Consider the following 20,286-nt stretch of genomic DNA (forward strand, 5'->3'; position numbering starts at 1 on the left):
CTAATTAGGAATACATTCATCAAAAAGTTTACCATTTTAAAGCCTTTATAGAAGCGAAAAGATTATATATTTTATTTTATGTGATTTTTCTGCATATTGTCTGCCATCTTGAATTTTGGCAATAAAAATTAAGAATAAAATTGGAAACAGGTTGTTTTGTATTCAGTGGGGTCCTAGCAAGTAAAAAAACACCAGTTGCCCAGGCTGGAAAAATAATTTCCCTCTTCCTGCAAAAGCTCAAAAGTTTCATTATGTTTAACATTCAGTCAATGCGTTTTTCCGGGTATGCCAATAAATAGCATAATGGTGGTTACACCCATCATTGGTTGATAATCATGATAATTCATGTTACCCATGGTCATATTTATTACCCAAGTCAATCAGTTAATTAGAAAATGTATGTATATAATGATATACCTAACATATATCCATTTGAAATGTTTAAAAAGGCGATTATTTGCAATTTTTGGTGATATATCCGCCATCTTGGATTTTGGGCCTGTGCAGCCCGGGAAAAAATCGGACACAGGAAGTTTTGCAAACTATAGGGTCTGAAGAAGTCAATAAACATCATTTGCAAAAATCTATATGAAATGTTCCAAACACTTTATTTTGCTACATATGGCCCTGCACTATTAGGTGTATTTCCCTTTATTATTGATATTTCAGTTCAGTTGTGAAAGTATTCTCATTTATTTGAATTTTTTTGATACTGCTTACCATAAATGGTGGTTACACCTTGTTTACTGATTCATTCCGGTAGTTGCATTGTTACTAAACAGAGGATTCCCTTAGGGAAATTAACCATCGTTTAGTAAGTGTTGCTTACATGATTTTTGCGGGATGATATATTACAACATAAATACCATATTTAATTAATTAACATTAGTTCATTTTAAGGTATATTTTAATGAAGTTGTCAAATTTTTATTTATTTATTTATTTATAAGTTTATTTGTATAGGGACAGTACAAAAAAACATGATCCCAGTCAAAACTGGAAAATATGTATTGCACATAGAGAGTATAGCAAAAGCTAATTTGCATCTCAGGTCCCTACCAATTATAACTTGTACATACCAGAGGTGGTAAGGAGTTTGCTCAGAATAAATTCTTCTTCTAACTGCATGTCAGCGCCTGAGTGACCTTCCAATAGGATCTATCTTGTGTAAACTTTGTCTCACCCTCCAGCGCTGGATGCAGGTGGAGCGAGACCGGAGACTGCCCAGAATGTAGGTCTCGCCTGCATTTGGGGTTCTTTGCAAAATCTGTCTGACAAGTGTGTTCAACTCATAGTTAGACAGTTCTGCAAACCTCAACGGTCTGATTCCAAGAAGCTGCCTGTGCTGGAACAAAGTGCGGTGGTCTATTCCGAATAAGGATGCAATTCCCTGCCAGTTAAACCCAAGCTGCAGACAATGGCACAGTCCTCTGTGGCCTGTGTTACATGTAGGTGGTGGGGCTGCTCTTAGTCCAGCTCCAGCAGGTCTTCCAATATCAAGCGGATGTGTGATTTGGCGCAGTATGCGGTACAGCGTCTCGAGAATAACTATGCATTCTCTGGTTTCGGCATTTTGATCATAACGAACCACAGACTAAAGACTGTTAATTGTTCTGGCATGGTTATCTAAATCTCGATAAAGTATCTCTCTCGGCTCTTGCTATATACGCGTTAGGCACGGTAATACGCTATTAACCCCCTGGCGCGATAGGCTCGTTTTTTTCCTTATCAGTGCAAAAAAGAATCAAAATACTAATATTAATTTTTATCTTATATGCTTGTGTTATACATCAATCGATCCTGTTAAGTGTGTATTATTTTTGTGTATACTCACAATAAAAGCAAAGTGTTGTGCTTTTTTCCAAATAAAGAAAAATAAACATGACGTGAGTTCTGCCTTCTCTCTGTCAGTGAAATCAATTCTGAAACGCGTCCGAAAATGAATCATAACTCAGCGAATACTCAGTCAAACAGGCATACAGACACACAGGCATGAAGCTTGAATTCTCTTCTTTTAAATGAAGCAATTTTTATAAAAAACAAATATTCTTTGTTTATGTAATCTGTATGAAAAGAGAGAGATGTCAGTCGTTCTCATCTCAGCTCATTATGTTTTGATCTGACCCTGCCCACGGAGAGCGCGCGCTATTCAAACGCAAATGAATGAGGCAATCCATGCAAACGTACTGGTTACTTTCGTAACCTCGGTTCCCTTAGAGATAAGGGAACGAGTACTGCGTTGCAAACGCTATGGGAAAACTCCTTTTCTCGAGAATATTGAAGCCTTTATTTTAAAACGCATTTGCTACAGCACAGGCGAGAGCATCAGACCCACGTGAGTGAGCTGATAGGCTGTGCTGTGGGCAACTGCACGAACCAATGGCGGATAGACAGAAGCGCGCGAGCCAATCAGGGCGCTTGGCGCTCTGTCACTGTCAAGCGCGCGAAACTACACGTGACCATAACATATAAATACAGATAGAATCCGCCATTTGACAGGTATAATCGACTGAAGCGACAAACCTGCCATAAGAAAAATAGCACGGCAAGGCAACGCAGTACTCGTTCCCTTATCTCTAAGGGAACCGAGGTTACGAAAGTAACCAGTACGTTCCCTTACGAGAACGTTCTCTCGTACTGCGTTGCAAACGCTATGGGAACGTTTCCATTTAAAACGCCGTGTTATTAATCTTTTGGCCGCTCTGACTCACCAGAGTTCCGGGAAGTACAGAATAGCCAGGATAAAAAGAGACCGAACATCGGGCCCATCAATTATCCGTAATAAAGACTGGCCAGAGCCAGTCATTTAACCCACAAAGTGATAGCCGTGTGTTTAATATCAAACTAGTCTGGGTCAGCAGAGCCAGAGTCTAGACTGAAAAGACTGTAACTGCAAAGCAGGGACATTAAAGTTATAATTCATCGGATCTGGCCAGAGCCAGTCACTTAGCCCACAAAGTGAAAACCGTGTGTTCAATATCAACTAGACTGGGTCACAGAGCCAGTGTCTAGACAGAAGAACTGTAGCTACAAGCAAGGGCATTAAAGCTATAATTCAACAATGTGGACGGAGCGGATATCCGGCCGCCGCACATATGCTATAGATGGGAATACCCAAGTGACCATGGTTCAAAACTAGTCTGGATCCACAGAGCCAGAGTCTAGACAGAAAGAACGCATGTCTGCAGAGCAGGGACATCCAGCTTATAGAATCTCACAAATGTGGACGGAGCGGACCAGCCGGCCGCCGCACAAATGTCTTCAATGGGAATACCACTTGACCAAGCCCACGAAGAGGCAACACCTCTCGTGGAATGAGCTCTAACACCTATGGGACAAGAGAGGCCCAGTGAGGTGTAAGCCAGGGCAATGGCGTCAACTATCCATCTGGACAGTGTGGTTTTAGTGACCGGGAGGCCCTTGGATCGGCCCCCGAAACACACAAAGAGCTGTTCAGACTGTCTGAAAGAGGCCGAACGCTCCAGATAAATTCTCAAAGCTCTGACTGGGCAAAGCATGAGAGAATCGCTATCCTCCTCGGAGGAGGGGAGAGCTGACAGAGAAATAACCTGGGCTCTGAACGGAGTTGAGAGCACCTTAGGAACATATCCATGTCTTGGCCTAAGAATGACCTTGGAGTCATTAGGACCAAACTCCAGACAGGAAGCGCTGGTAGACAGCGCCTGTAAATCCCCTATTCTCTTTACTGACGCCAGTGCTAGAAGCAGGGCGGTTTTCAGAGAGAGAGACTTAGGATCAGCTGACTGAAGTGGTTCAAAGGGAGGTCCCTTAAGAGCCCGCAGGACCAAGGAGAGGTCCCAGGCCGGAACAGACGGTGGCCGAGGCGGGTTAAGCCTCCTGGCGCCCCTGAGGAAGCGAACTATAAGGTCGCTTTTTCCTAAGGAGGCCCCGGCTTCCAATACGTGAAAAGCAGCAATGGCTGCCACGTACACTTTGAGAGTGGAGGGGGAGCGACCCGCGTCCAACATCTCCTGTAGAAAAGACAGTACTCTTGGTACTTCACAAGTGTATGGGTCGAGGTCTCGAGCTAAACACCAGCTGGAAAACACTGACCATTTACTGAGATAGAGGCGTCTGGTAGACGGAGCTCTAGCTTCCTTTATAGTATTCAGGACGCCCTCTGGGAGGTTCTGGGGTACCCGTTGAGTGGCCATACATGTAGGGACCATAAGTCGGGACGGGGATGCCAGATTGTCCTGTTGGCCTGAGTCAGGAGGTCGCGCCTCACTGGGATTGGCCACGGGTCTGCTACAGACAGCTGCATCAACTCTGGGAACCAAACCTGGGTCCGCCAGAGAGGAGCTACTAATAGCACTGCGCTTTTCGTGTTCCTGATCCGTTCGATGACCTGAGGGAGCATCGAGACCGGGGGGAACGCATAGAGAGGAAGGTTGGGCCAGTCGTGGGCCAACGCATCCCTGCTCTTTGAGAAAAAGATTGGGCATTGACAGTTGTCTTCTGAGGCGAAAAGATCTACTTCTGCCTTCCCGAAGACCTCCCAGAGTAGGAGAACTGTCTGAGGGTGGAGAGACCATTCCTCTGGGGGAACTCTGCCCCGAGAGAGCATGTCTGCTCCTGTATTCAACGTGCCTGGCACGTGAGCTGCCCTGAGCGAGCGCAGATTGGTGTGAGCCCATAGCAAGAGCTGTGAGGCTATGGTAAACAGGTTGCGGGACCTGAGGCCGCCCTGGCGATTTATGTAAGAGACCACCGACATGTTGTCCGTCCGTACCAACACGTGGTGTCCCGCCAGGTATGGGAGGAATGTTTTTAGGGCTAGAAAAACTGCTCTCATTTCGAGGCAGTTTATGTGTAGGCGTTTCTCCGAGCTCGACCAGAGGCCGGAGGCAGGCCTGCCCTCGTACAGAGCTCCCCAACCGGAGTTGGAGGCGTCTGTTGAAATCATCCTCCTCTCTGAAACTACCCCCATGCTTACGCCCTGCTGGTACCAGCTGGCGTTTTTCCAAGGGGCCAGGGCTTGAACACAGCGCTGGTCCACCTTGATAATCAAGTGGCCTGAATGCCAGGCGTGGGGTGGCACCAGAGGAGCCAGCCACAGCTGAAGAGGACGCATACGCAGTAGGCCTAGTTGGAGTACTGATGATGCAGAGGCCATCAGGCCAAGGATCCTCTGAAACGTTCTGAGGGGTACAAGAGAGCCCTCTATGAACGATGCCGTGAGCTGCTGAATCGTTAGAGCACGGGCCGGTGTGGGCCATGCTCTCATAAGTATGGAGTCGAGAACTGTTCCCAGGAACGTGATACGTTGGCTGGGCAACAGAACACTCTTTGCAACATTGACCCTGAGCCCTAGACATTCTAGATGGCTGAGGAGCCAGGCTTTGTGAGTATGTGACTCCGCCTCTGACTGGGTCAGTATGAGCCAGTCGTCGAGGTAGTTTAGGATGCGCATTCCCCGCTGTCTCAGGGGGGAGAGAGCTGCATCCATGCACTTCGTGAATGTACGAGGCGCTAGTGCCAGTCCAAATGGAAGAACTGTGTACTGGTATGTCTGCCCCTCGAAGGCGAATCTCAAGAATGGCCTGTGGTGGGGGTTCACTTGAATGTGAAAGTAAGCGTCTTTCAGATCTACTGAGAAAAACCAGTCGCCTGGGCGAATCTGCGTCAGGATATGTCTGGTCGTGAGCATTCTGAACGGCCGTGACATGAGAGCCTTGTTCAGATGTCTGAGATCTAAAATGGGTCTCAGGCCGCCGTCTTTCTTTGGAACAAGAAAGTATCGGCTGTAAAAACCTGACTCACTCAGAGAAGGGGGGATCTTCTCGATGGCCCCTTTCGCCAGCAGACTTAACACTTCGGTGCGGAGGACATGACTCAATGTGCCCCTTACCGTGGTTTGTATAACCGCGCGAAAACGCGGTGGTCTGCGGGCGAACTGAAGCGAGTAACCATGCTTTATGATGTTCATCACCCATACTGAAACTCCGGGGATAGCTTGCCAAGCTAGAGCCCGCAGAGCTAGAGGCATTATCATATCTGGAACACCCAGAGTGGGGGGCTCGGACTGACATGTATGCATGTGAGAAATTATGCTCGATTTGTGCTTTGTGTGGGTCGCTGTTAAAACAGCGTTTGTTTGCAGGGGTGCGTGACATGTGACGGGCCCATGAACTGCATTTAGAACTGCTGCAGCCGCCTGAACTGAAGAGGGAGCCGTGAGCAGTAGTCGAGCGATTTTTGGGGCTGGTCCGGCCGCAGCGGGACAGTGACCCCTCTTTGTGCCGGTTAGGACGGCTTCTTGGGCTCGTGATCGAGCGTCAGCTTCGGCCGCGGGCCCTGGCGCTTAGGGAACGGGAACCGTTTCGCTGGCTTCATGCTTACTGGTCTCAGCCGCTGGGCGGGGCTGGAGGACCTGGGACACCACTTTCTCAGGTCGCGGCGTGCTCTTGGGGCGCCGTTGGACTGAGCTGGAGCGCTTTGGTAGAAAGTGTCTCATGGCGCTGGAAGCCTTTTGAGCTTCAGTGAAGCGATCGGCGAAGCCGCTGACAGATGGGCCGAAGAGACCTGAGGCTGTGACGGGCGAGTCGAGGAAGGCAGATTTATCCGCGTCCCTGATCTCGGTTAAGTTTAGCCAGAGGTGGCGCTCCATTACCACTAGGCTGGCCATATTGCGGCCCAGGGCTTGAGCGGTGGTCTTCGTGGCCCTCAGTGCCAGATCCGTGGCACTCCTGAGGTCTTTAAATGTGTCTGGGTCCGGGCCTGACTCATCCATGGAACGGAGAAGTTTGGCCTGGAAGGCTTGAAGCGTCGCCATGGCGTGAAGTGCAGAGGCGGCTTGACCGGCGGCAGCGTATGCGCGGCTGGCAATGGCCGAAGTAGTTCTGCACGGCTTAGAAGGGTGCACCGTCTTAGACCTCCAACTACCTGCAGTGGGGGGGCATAAGTGTGCAGCGACCGCTTCCTCCAGTGGGGGGAGAGACACATATCCTTTCTCTTCAGCGCCGTCAACAGTGGAGAGCGCAGAAGAGGCAGATGAGCGCGTTCGCGCTGAAAAGGGCGCGCGCCAGCATTTTGTGAGCTCTTCGTGAACCTCAGGCATAAATGGAGCGGCGCGCTGACGAGGGGCCTGCTGGCGCCCCGGCAGGTACCATTCATCGAGGCGGCTTCTGGCGGGCTCAGCTGGAGAAAGCCAATCGAGTCCCAACTCGTCAACAGCGCGAGACATGACACGGAGAAGTTCGGCGTCAATGCTCGCTCGAGTATCAGAAAACTCTAGCTGAGAGGGGGGGGCGGGGTCCGCGGAGCCCGACCAATCCTCGCTCTCAGATGCCGCCATAGAAAGTGCGTCATCGACGTCATCCGGAGATGCGCCGAAAGAGACGAGTCCAGCCGCTTCAGACGAGGGGCGCTGCTCGCTCCGAGAGAACAGGACAGGCGAAGAAGGCGTGGGCGAGGCACGAGGAGAAAGGCCCGGCGTGCACTCGCTAAACTCACCGCGCTCAGGACGCCTCTGATCGCGCCGCTTCTTCCTACGGGGCTCGTGGGGCGCCGAAGACGGAAGGTGGGCGGAATCGGTCACCGTCGAAGACAGCCTTGAACGGAGAACGGAGACAGGCATCCCGTCGCAGAATTGGCAGCCGCCTTTCATGAGCGCTGCCTCGGCGTGCTCAGGGCCGAGGCAGGCCGCACACTGGGTGTGTCCGTCGGATGCATGCAGGGAGACCCCGCAGCTCTCACAGATGGAGAGAGGCATTATGCCGCGCTGTGAAAACAGCGGTTTGCTCTTTTAGATAAATATGCAATGAAAAGGATATAATTTTTCGTCGGATGCCACAGGGAAACGCTCAGCTGGCGAGATGCCGGGATGCGAAGCTGTTCCGCTGGACGGCTTTTCCACAACGAGGGCTTCTTACGACCGGAGAAAATCAGCGACGAGGTGAGTCGAGCTGAAGGAGATTAAATCTGTCAAATGGCGGATTCTATCTGTATTTATATGTTATGGTCACGTGTAGTTTCGCGCGCTTGACAGTGACAGAGCGCCAAGCGCCCTGATTGGCTCGCGCGCTTCTGTCTACCCGCCATTGGTTCGTGCAGTTGCCCACAGCACAGCCTATCAGCTCACTCACGTGGGTCTGATGCTCTCGCCTGTGCTGTAGCAAATGCGTTTTAAAATAAAGGCTTCAATATTCTCGAGAAAAGGAGTTTTCCCATAGCGTTTGCAACGCAGTACGAGAGAACGTTCTCGTAAGGGAACTGTGAACGCTCCCATATCAGCTTGAGAAAACACATCAAGTTTATTCAGATCATTGTACTTGTTTACACCATCTTGCAGCGCTGTGAGGAATAATACTATCGTAATAATAATAATGGAAAATGTACCTCAGAAGTGCTGGTATTTCGAGGAGCAACGGATGGAATACTGTAGTAAGTATTTTTTTATTCTCAAGTGAATCGCATTTCTGTGTGTGAATGAATGAACGGCAGAGATGCATGCTGTTTACCACAGCTCGCAAAAAGACAGTTTAAATTTGAATCGCGTTTCTGTCTGTGAATGAATGATCCGCTTTTAGCAAACTATATTGCTATACTGAGATTAGTAAAAATCTACTGAAATATGTTGAAATAAAATGTATTTGTATAAGCAACGTATTAAACTGCAAATTAACATTTATATTCCTTATAATAAAAACGAAAGACCTATGTTACAGACATATGAAAGACAACATTTCGTTTTGGATAGATGATATAATTTTACTGTAAAATATCTGCCACCTCAAATAAGCTTTTGTTTGCCAATTTTTGCTAATATGTTAAATATAGTATGTTTTGTCAATGTAGGCTATATTCAAAGTAATGAATCCTTAACTTTGAAATATGTATGATAAAATGTATACTTTAGTTTTTACAAAGAAAGATTACACTTGAATTGTTGTTGTAATTGTAACCTATTTAATAAAAAAATATATATATATTTACAAGGTAGATGTAAATATAAGCCTTTTCTTTAAATAATTTTTATTGTGTTTTATTATTGACAAATTTGGGGAGAGGATACATATTCCAAAACTGAAAATACAGTATGAGAATTAACTGCACAATTACTAGACATGTTTTCCTTGGATATTATACAATTTGCACACACAATTTGTAAAAAAAAAAATAATAATAATAATTGAGATGCTTCCAACTGTGAACCAATGCTCTTGCATTCTTTCTTGTGGCTCAGTAACACACCTGAATGAATGGCTCATTAAGTATGCAGGCCCCATTGTCTCCTCAGGTGTGAACCACTAAATATGCATGATGGTGTTGGATCGTTGACGCCCTTTACACATATTGCCTTTCCAAACAAAAAGTGTTTTACAAGATTTAAATAAATGTATTGTTTTATGTGAATGATTAGGCAGGATGATTTTCACATAATTTTGAAGAAAAAACTCTAGGCAACGACATCCATTAGTCAAAAGTCTTATTGACACATATTTAGTATGTGTTTTGTGGCCTTATTTCAGAAACTTTAGTTTTTAGTTTTTTCAATAACCATGCATAAACATTATTCTCTCAAAAATACAAACATGTACATGCATGTTGCTCACATATTATGGTAGCCCTGTTTGTGCTAAATAGAGTGTAATTACACATTTGCCATTAATATGTTTATAAGCAACTGAAAAAAGCACAAATGTCAGGGCATGTCAGAACATCTCAAGGACCCCAAAAACCCCTTAGACCCCAGAGGGTTAAAGAAATTGAGTATATCGTCTTCATTGCACCTTGCATAAGCAAATAAAACACTAACAAACGATACTCGGTTACTTACGTAACCTCGGTTCTCTCTAGAAGAGGGAACGAGTATTGCGTAAGTTAGCTTACGCTATGGGTAAAGTAATCTTTTCACGAGATATGAAGCCAAAAAATTATCCTTAATTTTTTATATATTGTCAACGCAGTGCAGCAGCTAGCAGACCTAGAGTGGGCTATCTAGCGCGCTCATTGGCTGCTCCGAGGCAACTGCAGCAGCCTACCACTGAGCCTGGTGTGACGTCACGCCCAATGAGGGCGCGCGTGCCCTCACGTTTCACAGCCGCCAAAATGGGAGTGGCTTAGCGTATATAAGGAAGGGCTCGGGGGCTGTTAACCTGTTTTTTGTCGACTGAAGCGAAGTGAGCTCGTGGCGAGAGCACGGCGGGTTACGCAATACTCGTTCCCTCTTCTAGAGAGAACCGAGGTTACGTTAGTAACCAAGTATCGTTCTCTTAAGAGAGGTTCTCTTGTATTGCGTAAGTTAGCTTACGCTACGGGAACCCCTTGTCAACGTCGTGCGCGCCTAGCATCCACTACATGAGTCCCAGTGGAAACCCGGGGAACACAGAAAAGTAGGAATCAGGCGGCCAACAGAGTGGGCCAGCGCATGTTCATAAGCACACAGTAGGGAGTGTAGAGCGGCTCGGCCGGTCTATACTGACTTAACACATCCCTTTATAGTGCAGCTCAACCAGGGGAGCTAAATCGAGTAAAGTGGCCTGCGCACAAAGAATCCGGGCAGGGCATACACACGACTTAGACTGATAGAAGTTTTGCCTGCAGGGCGGGAACTTCCAGGTTGTAAAACCTAACAAATGTAGAGGGGGAGGCCCAGCCTGCCGCTGTACAAATGTCATGAATGGAAATTCCGCTGGACCAAGCCCATGATGAGGCCATGCCTCTGGTGGAATGAGCCCTGATGCCCAAAGGGCACTGCAGGCTTTTAGACACATAAGCTGCCGCAATAGCATCCACTATCCATCTGGACAGGCTGTGTTTCGAGGCAGCGAGACCTTTGGTGCGCCCTCCAAAAGAAACGAAAAGCTGCTCCGAGCACCTGATAGCGGCGGAGCGCGTGATGTAATTTCTCAGTGCTCTGACAGGGCAGAGAAGGTTACTATCGACCTTGCTGCCGGATGCCGGCAGGGCTGAGAGGGAAATGACCTGCGCTATGAAGGGAGTGCCCATCACTTTGGGGACATAACCATGCCTCGGTTTGAGAATGACTTTAGAGTCATTAGGTCCGAACTCAAGACACGCAGCGTTAACTGATAACGCGTGTAAGTAACCCACACGTTTGACTGATGACAGGGCTATCAGAAAAACAGTTTTGAGCGTGAGGTATTTCAAATCCACAGTTTCTAGAGGTTCGAAGGGATGAGCTTTCAGGGCCTCCAGGACCAGGGAAAGATCCCAAACAGGAACCGATGGGGGCCGCGGGGGATTCATCCTCCTGGCTCCTCTGGGGAAGCGGATGATGAACTCGTTCCTTCCTATTGTGCGGCCGTGCGGCGATTCAGCAAACGCTGCGATGGCTGCAACATATACTTTGAGCGTGGAGGGGGACCTGCCCATGTCCAGCAGCTCTTGAAGGAAGCAAAGCACCCACGAAACCCCACACGTTTGTGGGTCAAAATTTTTGACAGTGCACCATTTGTTAAACACAAACCATTTAAACGCGTAGAGCCGTCTCGTAGAGGGAGCTCTAGACTGCGTGATCATGTTCACAACCCCTTTTGGCAAATCAACGGGTATCCTGATTCTCCCGATGACCTGTGGCAACAGTGAGATCGGGGGGAAGGCATACAGCGGGTCACTGGGCCAGGCTTGGGTCAGCGCATCCTCGCTCTTTGAAAAGAACCTTGAATTTTCTGAAACGTTTTCAGAGGAACCCGAGTGCCATTCTGAAAAGATGCGGTGAGATGTCAAATACGGCGCGCGTGCTGTGTCGACAATATGGCCGTCATAGCCACCGAGTCCAGCTCTATTCCCAGAAAAGAGATTGACTGGCTGGGCATCAATGAGCTCTTGGTCCAGTTGCCCGAGAGACCCAGGCTTTCCAGATGCCTGAGAAGCACTGTTCTATCTGTCGTCAAGATAGTTCAGAATTCGCATACTCTGTCTTCTCAAGGCAGCGAGGGCCGCGTCCATACACTTCGTAAATGTACGGGGTGCTAACGACAGGCAGAACGGAAGGACGTTGTATTGCTATACCTGACCGCGAAGGCGAATCTCAAGAATGACCTGTGACGGGGTATGATCTGAATCTGAAAGTACGCGTCTTTCAGATCGAGAGAAATAAACCAGTCCCTCGGGCGAATTTGCGCGAGGATTTGTCTGGTCGTGAGCATTTTGAATGGCCGTCTCATGAGAGCTTTGTTCAAATATCTCAGATCTAATATAGGTCTGAGAGCTCCGTCCTTCTTGGGCACGAGAAAATAACGGCTGTAAAAGCCCGTCTCGCTCAGAGAAGGATGCACCTGTTCTATCGCCCCCTTGCACAGCAGCTTCGCTATTTCTGCACGAAGCAGGTGAGCTGCTTCCGCATTCACTCTCGTCTTGGTCCGTGCTAGAAAGCGCGGGGGACGGCAAGCTAACTGTAGCGAATAGCCCCGTTTTACAATGTTCAGCACCCATTCTGACATGCCCGGGATAGCTTCCCACGCTTCGCGCGCTGTCGATGCTCGAATACGGGGGCTCGCTGATAGCGGTAACTGGCTTGGCAGCACTCAATGACTCGGTCGCTTGGGACGGAGAACATTTTGTGGCGAGAAACCCGTGACAAGAGAACGGCGTCGGGGGTAATGTGTCTATCAGTAAGTGTGTGCGCTCGTGAGCGGGCACGGGGCTTACGTTCACAACACGGCCAGTGTTTGGGAGCTTTAACCCTCTGGGGACCACAAACGCGCCCGCGCGTTTTGCTCGTTTTTTTTTTTTAGCAATGAAAATAAACACTAAATGCTCTGTTAATTTTGATCTTTCATTTTCGTGTCATACATCAATCGATCCTGTTCAGTTTCTATTTTTTTTCTGTATACTCATAATAAAAATAAAGTGTTTTGCTTTTTGACAAATAAAGAAAAATTAACATGATGCGATTTCTGCCTTCTCTCTGTCAGTAAACTCCCATTTGAAACGCGTTCGAAAATGATCTATAACTCCGCGAAAATTCAGTCAAACAGGCAAACAGACCCACGGGCATAAAGCTTGAGATCGCATCTTTTAAATGTAGTCATTTATATAATAAACAAATATTCTCAGCTTCTGTAATCTGTATAAAAAGAGAGCGACTCCTGTCGAGCTCATTACGAGCTAATTCACAGTAATGTGACCACTCCCCGGAGAGCGCGTGCTATTCAAACGCAAATTCTGAGAACTATTTCAGAGCTGTGAAACGCCCACATCAACTGTAAACAAAGCGCGTCGCGACTCCTCGCGAGTGAGACATTATAGCCTACCTTATGGAGAAAAGATTCCTCAGAACAGTGCTGATGAGGAGCAATATCTCCTGATATGAGGAGCAGATCCCGCTGAGGAGTGAGGTAGGCTGTTTTCTTTTCTCACGTGTGGAATTCTCCAAATTCTGAGAACTATTTCAGAGCTGTGAAACGCCCACATCAGCTGTAAACAAAGCGCGTCGCGACTCCTCGCGAGTGAGACATTATAGCCTACCTTATGGAGAAAAGATTCCTCAGAACAGTGCTGATGAGGAGCAATATCTCCTGATATGAGGAGCAGATCCCGCTGAGGAGTGAGGTAGGCTGTTTTCTTTTCTCACGTGTAGAATTCTCCAAATTCTGAGAACTATTTCAGAGCTGTGAAACGCCCACATCAGCTGTAAACAAAACGCGTCGCGACTCCTCGCGAGTGAGACATTATAGCCTACCTTATGGAGAAAAGATTCCTCAGAACAGTGCTGATGAGGAGCAACATCTCCTGATATGAGGAGAAGATCCCGCTGAGGAGTGAGGTAGGCTGTTTTCTTTTCTCACGTGTGGAATAACGTTATGGAATAACGTTAGTGTAGGCCTATGTAAACCGCAAAAAGATGAATCGCATTTCTATAATATGACTCGCCTTTCTGTGAGATGAATGAAGGGGACATATTTGTAAAGACTGTTTAGCCTAAATATGAATCGCGCGTCTGTGTGTGAAAGAATAAACAGCTTTGCTATAGCCTACTGAGATGAGTAAAAATCGACTGGAATATGTTGAAATAAAATGTATTTGTATAAGCAATGTATTAAACTGCAAAAAAATACTATTTTTGTCAAAAATAAATTCATAGACTAAGATGTTAGATGTTCCAATGTTGGCTATATTCAAACTAATGAATACATATGATAAAATGTAGGCCTATAATCTTTTTTTTTCTTTTTTTTTTTACAAAGAAAGAGTACACTTGAAATATTGTTGAAATTGTAATTATTGTTGTAATTGTCTTCGTCTGCTTCATCCCCTGAGGCGACGGCAGTGCTGGTGGGAGCCGGCTGCTGCGCGTCGGGAAAGGGGGGCGGAGAAGGGTTACGGCGAGCGCATGGCTGGCACATCGGGCTCCGGTGGTCTCTGTGAGCGGCGTTTCTTTTTGCGCGGCCCAGCAGAGACAGGTGGAGTGACAGCTTCGGTGTCGAACAAGGCGAGTCGAGCCCGCAGGGTCGACATCAGCAGTTCTTCGCAAAACTCGCAGCCGCCCGAAGACGAGGGCTGCGTGGTCTCGTCCCAGGCAGAGAGCGCAGATCATGTGGCGGTCTCTGTCGCTGAGCGGAGCTCGGCAGGAGCCACAGGAAATGCGAGGCATTTTGCAACAAACGCCTCACGCTCTTAGGAAAAGTGTGTCGCGGCGGTGAGCACATAACAGAAGCAAAAAGGATACTGTCGTCGGATAGCGAAGCAAGCAAGGATGGCTGAAGGCGGCGAAGACGCTTTCCTCGGCTTGCTTGTCGCTTGCATCGATGGCGGCTTCTCTCAGTCCAGCGATGCGAAGAGCTTCGCTGAAGAGACGAAAATCAGGTTAGCAGCCCCCGAGCCCTTCCTTATATACGCTAAGCCACTCCCATTTTGGAGGGCTGTGATTGGGCGTGACGTCACACCAGGCTCAGTGGTAGGCTGCCTCGGAGCAGCCAATGAGCGCGCTAGATAGCCCGCTCTAGGTCTGCTAGCTGCTGCACTGCGTTGACAATATATAAAAAATTAAGGATAATTTTTTGGCTTCATATTTCGAGAAAAGATGACTTTACCCATAGCATAAGCTTACTTACGCAATACGAGAGAACCTCTCATAAGAGAATGTAACAGCTATTAATTTCACTCTGAAATTCATGTCGCTCTGCATGAGGAAGACATCCCTTAAAGACTTCCTTTTACACTGAAAAGCCTTCCGTTTGCACTGAAAAGTTCACGCACATCCACATATGAAATCACTCGCATATACATATATACACAACTAAAGCATGCATCCATGTTTTATTTTGTTTGTATGCGGGAGTGTTTTATGGATGTGTATGCGCACATCGAGTTTATATGTATGTGCGATTGTTTATAGGTGTATCTGCATGGAAGTTTATATGTATGTGCGAGCAGTGCTTGAAGTGGGGGAAAAAAGGTGCCGGTACTCTCTTGCATTGGCAAGTAATCACGACATTAGAGATTTCTACAGTGAAAAACAAAACTTGGAGATATTGCTGGTACAACAACAATTTATTGATATGTATTAACAACATAAATGTATTTAAACAAGTCGCGCGTGTGTGTGTGCGAAAACGGAACTACTCCAAGTCTGCAAGTCCAAAAATACATTTATGTTGAGATTACTACATTTTATTTAATTAAATGCATTTATAGTGAGATTATTATATTTTCATGCCATATTCTGTGTTAATTTTGACCACGAACCATGCGCTGTCACTTTACAGTAATTCAGAGCGTGCAGCACAGCGAAAATAGACTCGATGCAGAAATGATCGCTTCACTGCTGTATATGCACCGCTCCTGTAACGCATTGCCGGACCGCATCCGCGTGCAGTGTGAAAGCTCTAACCTGTTAATATGGGTGCGGGAAAAAATAAGCACTGCATATGCATTGCAAACGGAGTATATGTGAAATGGGCGTGACACTGACGCTGTTTTTGTCAGTGGTAGAGTACCGGCTACATGCGTGAAGTAGCGGTATGCAAGAAAAAGTGCAGGTACGCTTTGGAGTAAAATGCAGAAGTACCGCCCCACTTCGAGCACTGTGTGCGAGTGTTTATAGGTGTGTCTGTGCGAGTGTATATGTATGTGCGAGTGTTTATAGGTGTGTCTGTGTGCAGCGAGTGTATATGTATGTGCGAGTGTTTATAGGTGTATATGCATGGAAGTTTATATGTATGTGCGAGTGTTTATAGGTGTGTCTGCGTGCAGCGAGTGTATATGTATGTGCGAGTGTTTATAGGTGTGTCTGCGTGCAGCGAGTGTATATGTATGTGCGAGTGTTTATAGGTGTGTCTGCGTGCAGCGAGTGTATATGTATGTGCGAGTGTTTATAGGTGTGTCTGCGTGCAGCGAGTGTATATGTATGTGCGAGTGTTTATAGGTGTGTCTGCGTGCAGCGAGTGTATATGTATGTGCGAGTGTTTATAGGTGTGTCTGCGTGCAGCGAGTGTATATGTATGTGCGAGTGTTTATAGGTGTGTCTGCGTGCAGCGAGTGTATATGTATGTGCGAGTGTTTATAGGTGTATATTCATGGAAGTTTATATGTATATGCGAGTATTTATAGGTGTATGCGTGCGTCAAGTTTGCAAGTTATTCACAAGTGTATATGCATTCATTACTAACATGTATTAATATGTATTGGTATGGATTTCATATTAGTGTGCACGTGTATTTCATATATGTATTTTGAACATCCAATAGTATACATGTATATGCGAGTAATTTATAGGTGTATATGCACGTGTGTTATGTATGTAATGTGTGTGTTTTGATAAGCGAAGTTTGATTTAAATCCTACGTGGCGCCTCATAGTAGGCTTCTGAAGTAGTTTGTGGACCCCAGTTTTAAACATACTGTATGTCTCACTGACAGAGACATCAGAGCAAAAGAGGCCATTCACAATTCTGGTGGGACTCAAAACCACAACCAGGGAATTTCCCCATTCGCATCCTAGAAGTCCAAAGTTCTATCCATTGCACCAGAGGGCCATAAACTGACACACTTCAAGGAAGTATTGCATGCGCAGCACTAATTAGTTTTTCCAGTTTTGTGCAGGTGCACACTGTTCGGCATGCAAATACTTTCATATGTGAAAAGTTTAAGCACACCCATATCCTGTGGCATAGGCACTGATGGGATTCAAAGCCAGGATCTCCTGTTTACAAGACAGGCACTTTGACCAACAAAGCCACAGCGCCACTTGCTAAACCTTTTACAATGTGTTGGTATAAAAAGTCTAAAAGATGGTGGCCAACATTATTGCAAATGCATAGAGACATCTGAGCAAAAGGGAATTTCCCCATTCGCACAACCAGGGAATTTCCCCATTCGCATCCTATAAGTCCAAAGTTCTATCCATTGCACCACAGAGCCATGACACACATAAAGGAACTATTGCATGTGCAGCACTCCTTAGTTTACCAGTTTTGTGCAAATACTCGCTTTCCTTTAGCTCAAACAGTAGAGTGTTGGTGCTTGCAATGCTAAGGTCATGGGTTCGATTCCCAGCAAGAACTGATAAGAATGTAAATGTATACCTTGAAATGTAATGTAAGTTGCTTTGGATAAAAGTGTCTTCCAAATGCATAAATGTAAATTTAGTCCTAGGCGCGATGCAACGCTTTGCTTCTCGTCCAGTGTGCGACCCCCTTTAGGCTTAGAGGATTATTTCCAAAACATGAGGGGTGTTCAGGCCTCAAGGGAATGTTTGAAATCAATTCATATTGATGTGAATGGTTCGAAACTGCCATTGGTCTTATCTTCATGTTACCTATTTTGTGAAGCTTTTCCTTTGGAGTGGAACAAAAATAAAAATACATGAAGCACTTTGTCCCGAGGCTTCAGGCCTTGCGTTAGCAGAGCCAGAGTACTTGTAGTTACAGAGACTCGCTGTCACCCTCGGCGATGATATCAGACCGGTGCCAGTTTCATGTTTATTTGAAAGCAAATCAGACCATTTTTCGGATTCAGAATGCTGCTGTAAATTTAAATTATTACAGGTTCTGCAGGATCTCTGTTAAAATATGTCTTACTCCATGTCTTGATGAAAAGTGCCCCCGATTATTTGCAATATTGAGGAAGTTTCTAACTTGAATTTTCTTTCAATGTGCCTGTTACATTTGTTATTCAGGTGCCTTGCTAAAATATCATTTGTCATTTACCTTAGATGAGAAGTCAAAATCCATTATTTCACACTGCCAGTGTTCATTTAGGCATGCTGTTGTTGTTACAATTCAACATACAGTATGCTGTTTGGTATACTCAGCTCCAAGATGAAGAATGATACACTTGTCTAAGTGGTACCCTAGAGAAAACAGCCATGGGAATAGCATAATGTGCTTTAGCTGAAAAACAATCTTTGTCCCATATTCAGCACTGTATTGCATGGGAACACACACACACACACACACACACACACACACACACACACACACACACACACACACACACACACACACACACACACACACACACAAGGCCCTGCCCATTGCTATTGAAAGACCAGAGGTGTAGCCTTTATAACCAGGATTACTCAAGTTGATGTCAACACATCTTCCTGCGAGACTACAGTCAAGAGACATCAGCAGAAATGAAGGGTGAGACTGACTATAAATTAAATTAAATGAAACTTTTAGTCCTTCACCTGTATATACAATGGCATATAATTATGTACAGGATTGCCTGGATGTATGTAACTTTCTTTTACATGTTTTAGCCATTGTAATCTTAAGCTTCTTGGGATGTGTACTTGCACAAGACAGAATTTTTTCATGGAATGGTCCGGGAGAGCCCAGTGAAGTTGACCCCAATGAGAATGGTGACTTAAAAAAAAACATACAAATAGAAAGGTCACATACAAACCTTAAACAAATATTCAGGCACTATGGAATGATGATATGATGATGCTTGTTTCTTTGCCTCTCTGAAGTGTGTCCGACTGATGTGGCGTCCTGTGGATGCTGCCTGATGAAGAATCAGATGTGGAAGATGGAGACGTTTTTCAACATGAGCTTAAATGAGCTACAGAGGGGATTGGAGAGGGCTCATGCAGTCTTAAACAATATTCGTGGTGAGCCATTTGTAGCGTTCTTGTTTGCCTATACTTAGTATTTCAACTCTGTTGAATTTAGCCTGCACTTAATTCAAAGTCCTTATACCTTTTAACAAAATTTAAGTCACATGCATTGAAAATCACATGCTAACTTTTATTATTAGAAGGTTCAGAATTATTAATGTAGCTGACAGCGATGGAATCGTAATTTTACATGCTGGATTGCAATTATTCTTATTTCTTCAATCTATTTGCATATTGCGTTGTGATTTTGTAATATCTATTCAACAATCTATAGTTGCTTTTATGGAGCCAAGTGGATGTGTTAATTATCTTACATAGCCAACAGAAAACATGACACATATTGAGTGAATGTACATTTAATTACCTCAAACGCAAACCCTAAAACATGAACCTGCCTAAAAGGTTAACACTCTTCTACTCTCCACTTAGCACTGCGATATTCTTCAGAAAGTGTCATAATGATACATTTTCTGCATTTGAAATGGCTGAATCACTTTCCCTTTTCTTATGTTTGGACAGCCAGTCGGAGTGCCTTCTCTGTGGCTCTTACTGATACACGCCTATGTGTCGGCCCGAATCGCGAAGACTCTGTGGTGAAGTATGGCAGTGTATTTATTAACTTGGGAGATGGCTACAGCACCAACACTGGTGTTTTTGTAGCTCCACGTTCTGGTGTCTACAGCCTGGCACTAACTGTTTATAGTGATGCTGGTGCTGCCGGAGCCACACTAGCTGCTTGTGCTCGACTCCGGCTGAACGGACGCACACTCGCATCACCGACTGAGAAGAACAATCAAGACCAGGAGGACAGTGTGAGCGCTGTGCTAGCAGTGCAGCTGAATGCAGGAGACCGGGTGGATGTTGCTCTTCCAGCCGGCTGCTTTCTGTGCGACGATAACAACCACTACAACACTTTCACCGGGTTCCTGCTCTATGCAACTGATTAATATACAGAGAATAAAAGCTGTTTTCAAAATTACGTACTACACGATTTATACTGTATTTTACTTTTTTAATGTATAAAATACAGAACTAAGTGTGCAACAATTACTTCATTTATCTTGTTGTATGCTCTTTTTGATTTCAATAGTGCAAGAATGGTATATATTGTGATTTCAAACACATTTCCTCTGCCCTCTTAACAGATATTATGTTTCTTTCTCTCTGTGACACACTGTATGTTTAAATGAACTAAATTAAGACTTCTTTCAAGCTTCTCTAAGAGTTCAAAAA

The 20,286-nt window shown here is 45.7% G+C and overlaps 1 protein-coding gene across 1 annotated transcript; it reads left to right on the plus strand.

Moving 5' to 3' along the window:
* The first annotated feature begins 18,552 nt into the window (after positions 1-18,552).
* Positions 18,553-20,025, plus strand: cbln20 (cerebellin 20). Its single transcript, XM_081370292.1, has 4 exons — positions 18,553-18,574; positions 18,694-18,795; positions 18,907-19,047; positions 19,573-20,025. Exons 1-4 carry the CDS (start codon positions 18,568-18,570, stop codon positions 19,998-20,000), a joined length of 678 nt encoding a protein of 225 aa, XP_081226418.1. The 5' UTR covers positions 18,553-18,567; the 3' UTR covers positions 20,001-20,025.
* The last annotated feature ends 261 nt before the right edge of the window (positions 20,026-20,286 follow it).

The sequence above is a fragment of the Scardinius erythrophthalmus genome (assembly GCF_964197995.2).
Source record: "Scardinius erythrophthalmus genome assembly, chromosome: 7".
Taxonomy (NCBI): Eukaryota; Metazoa; Chordata; class Actinopteri; order Cypriniformes; family Leuciscidae; genus Scardinius; species Scardinius erythrophthalmus.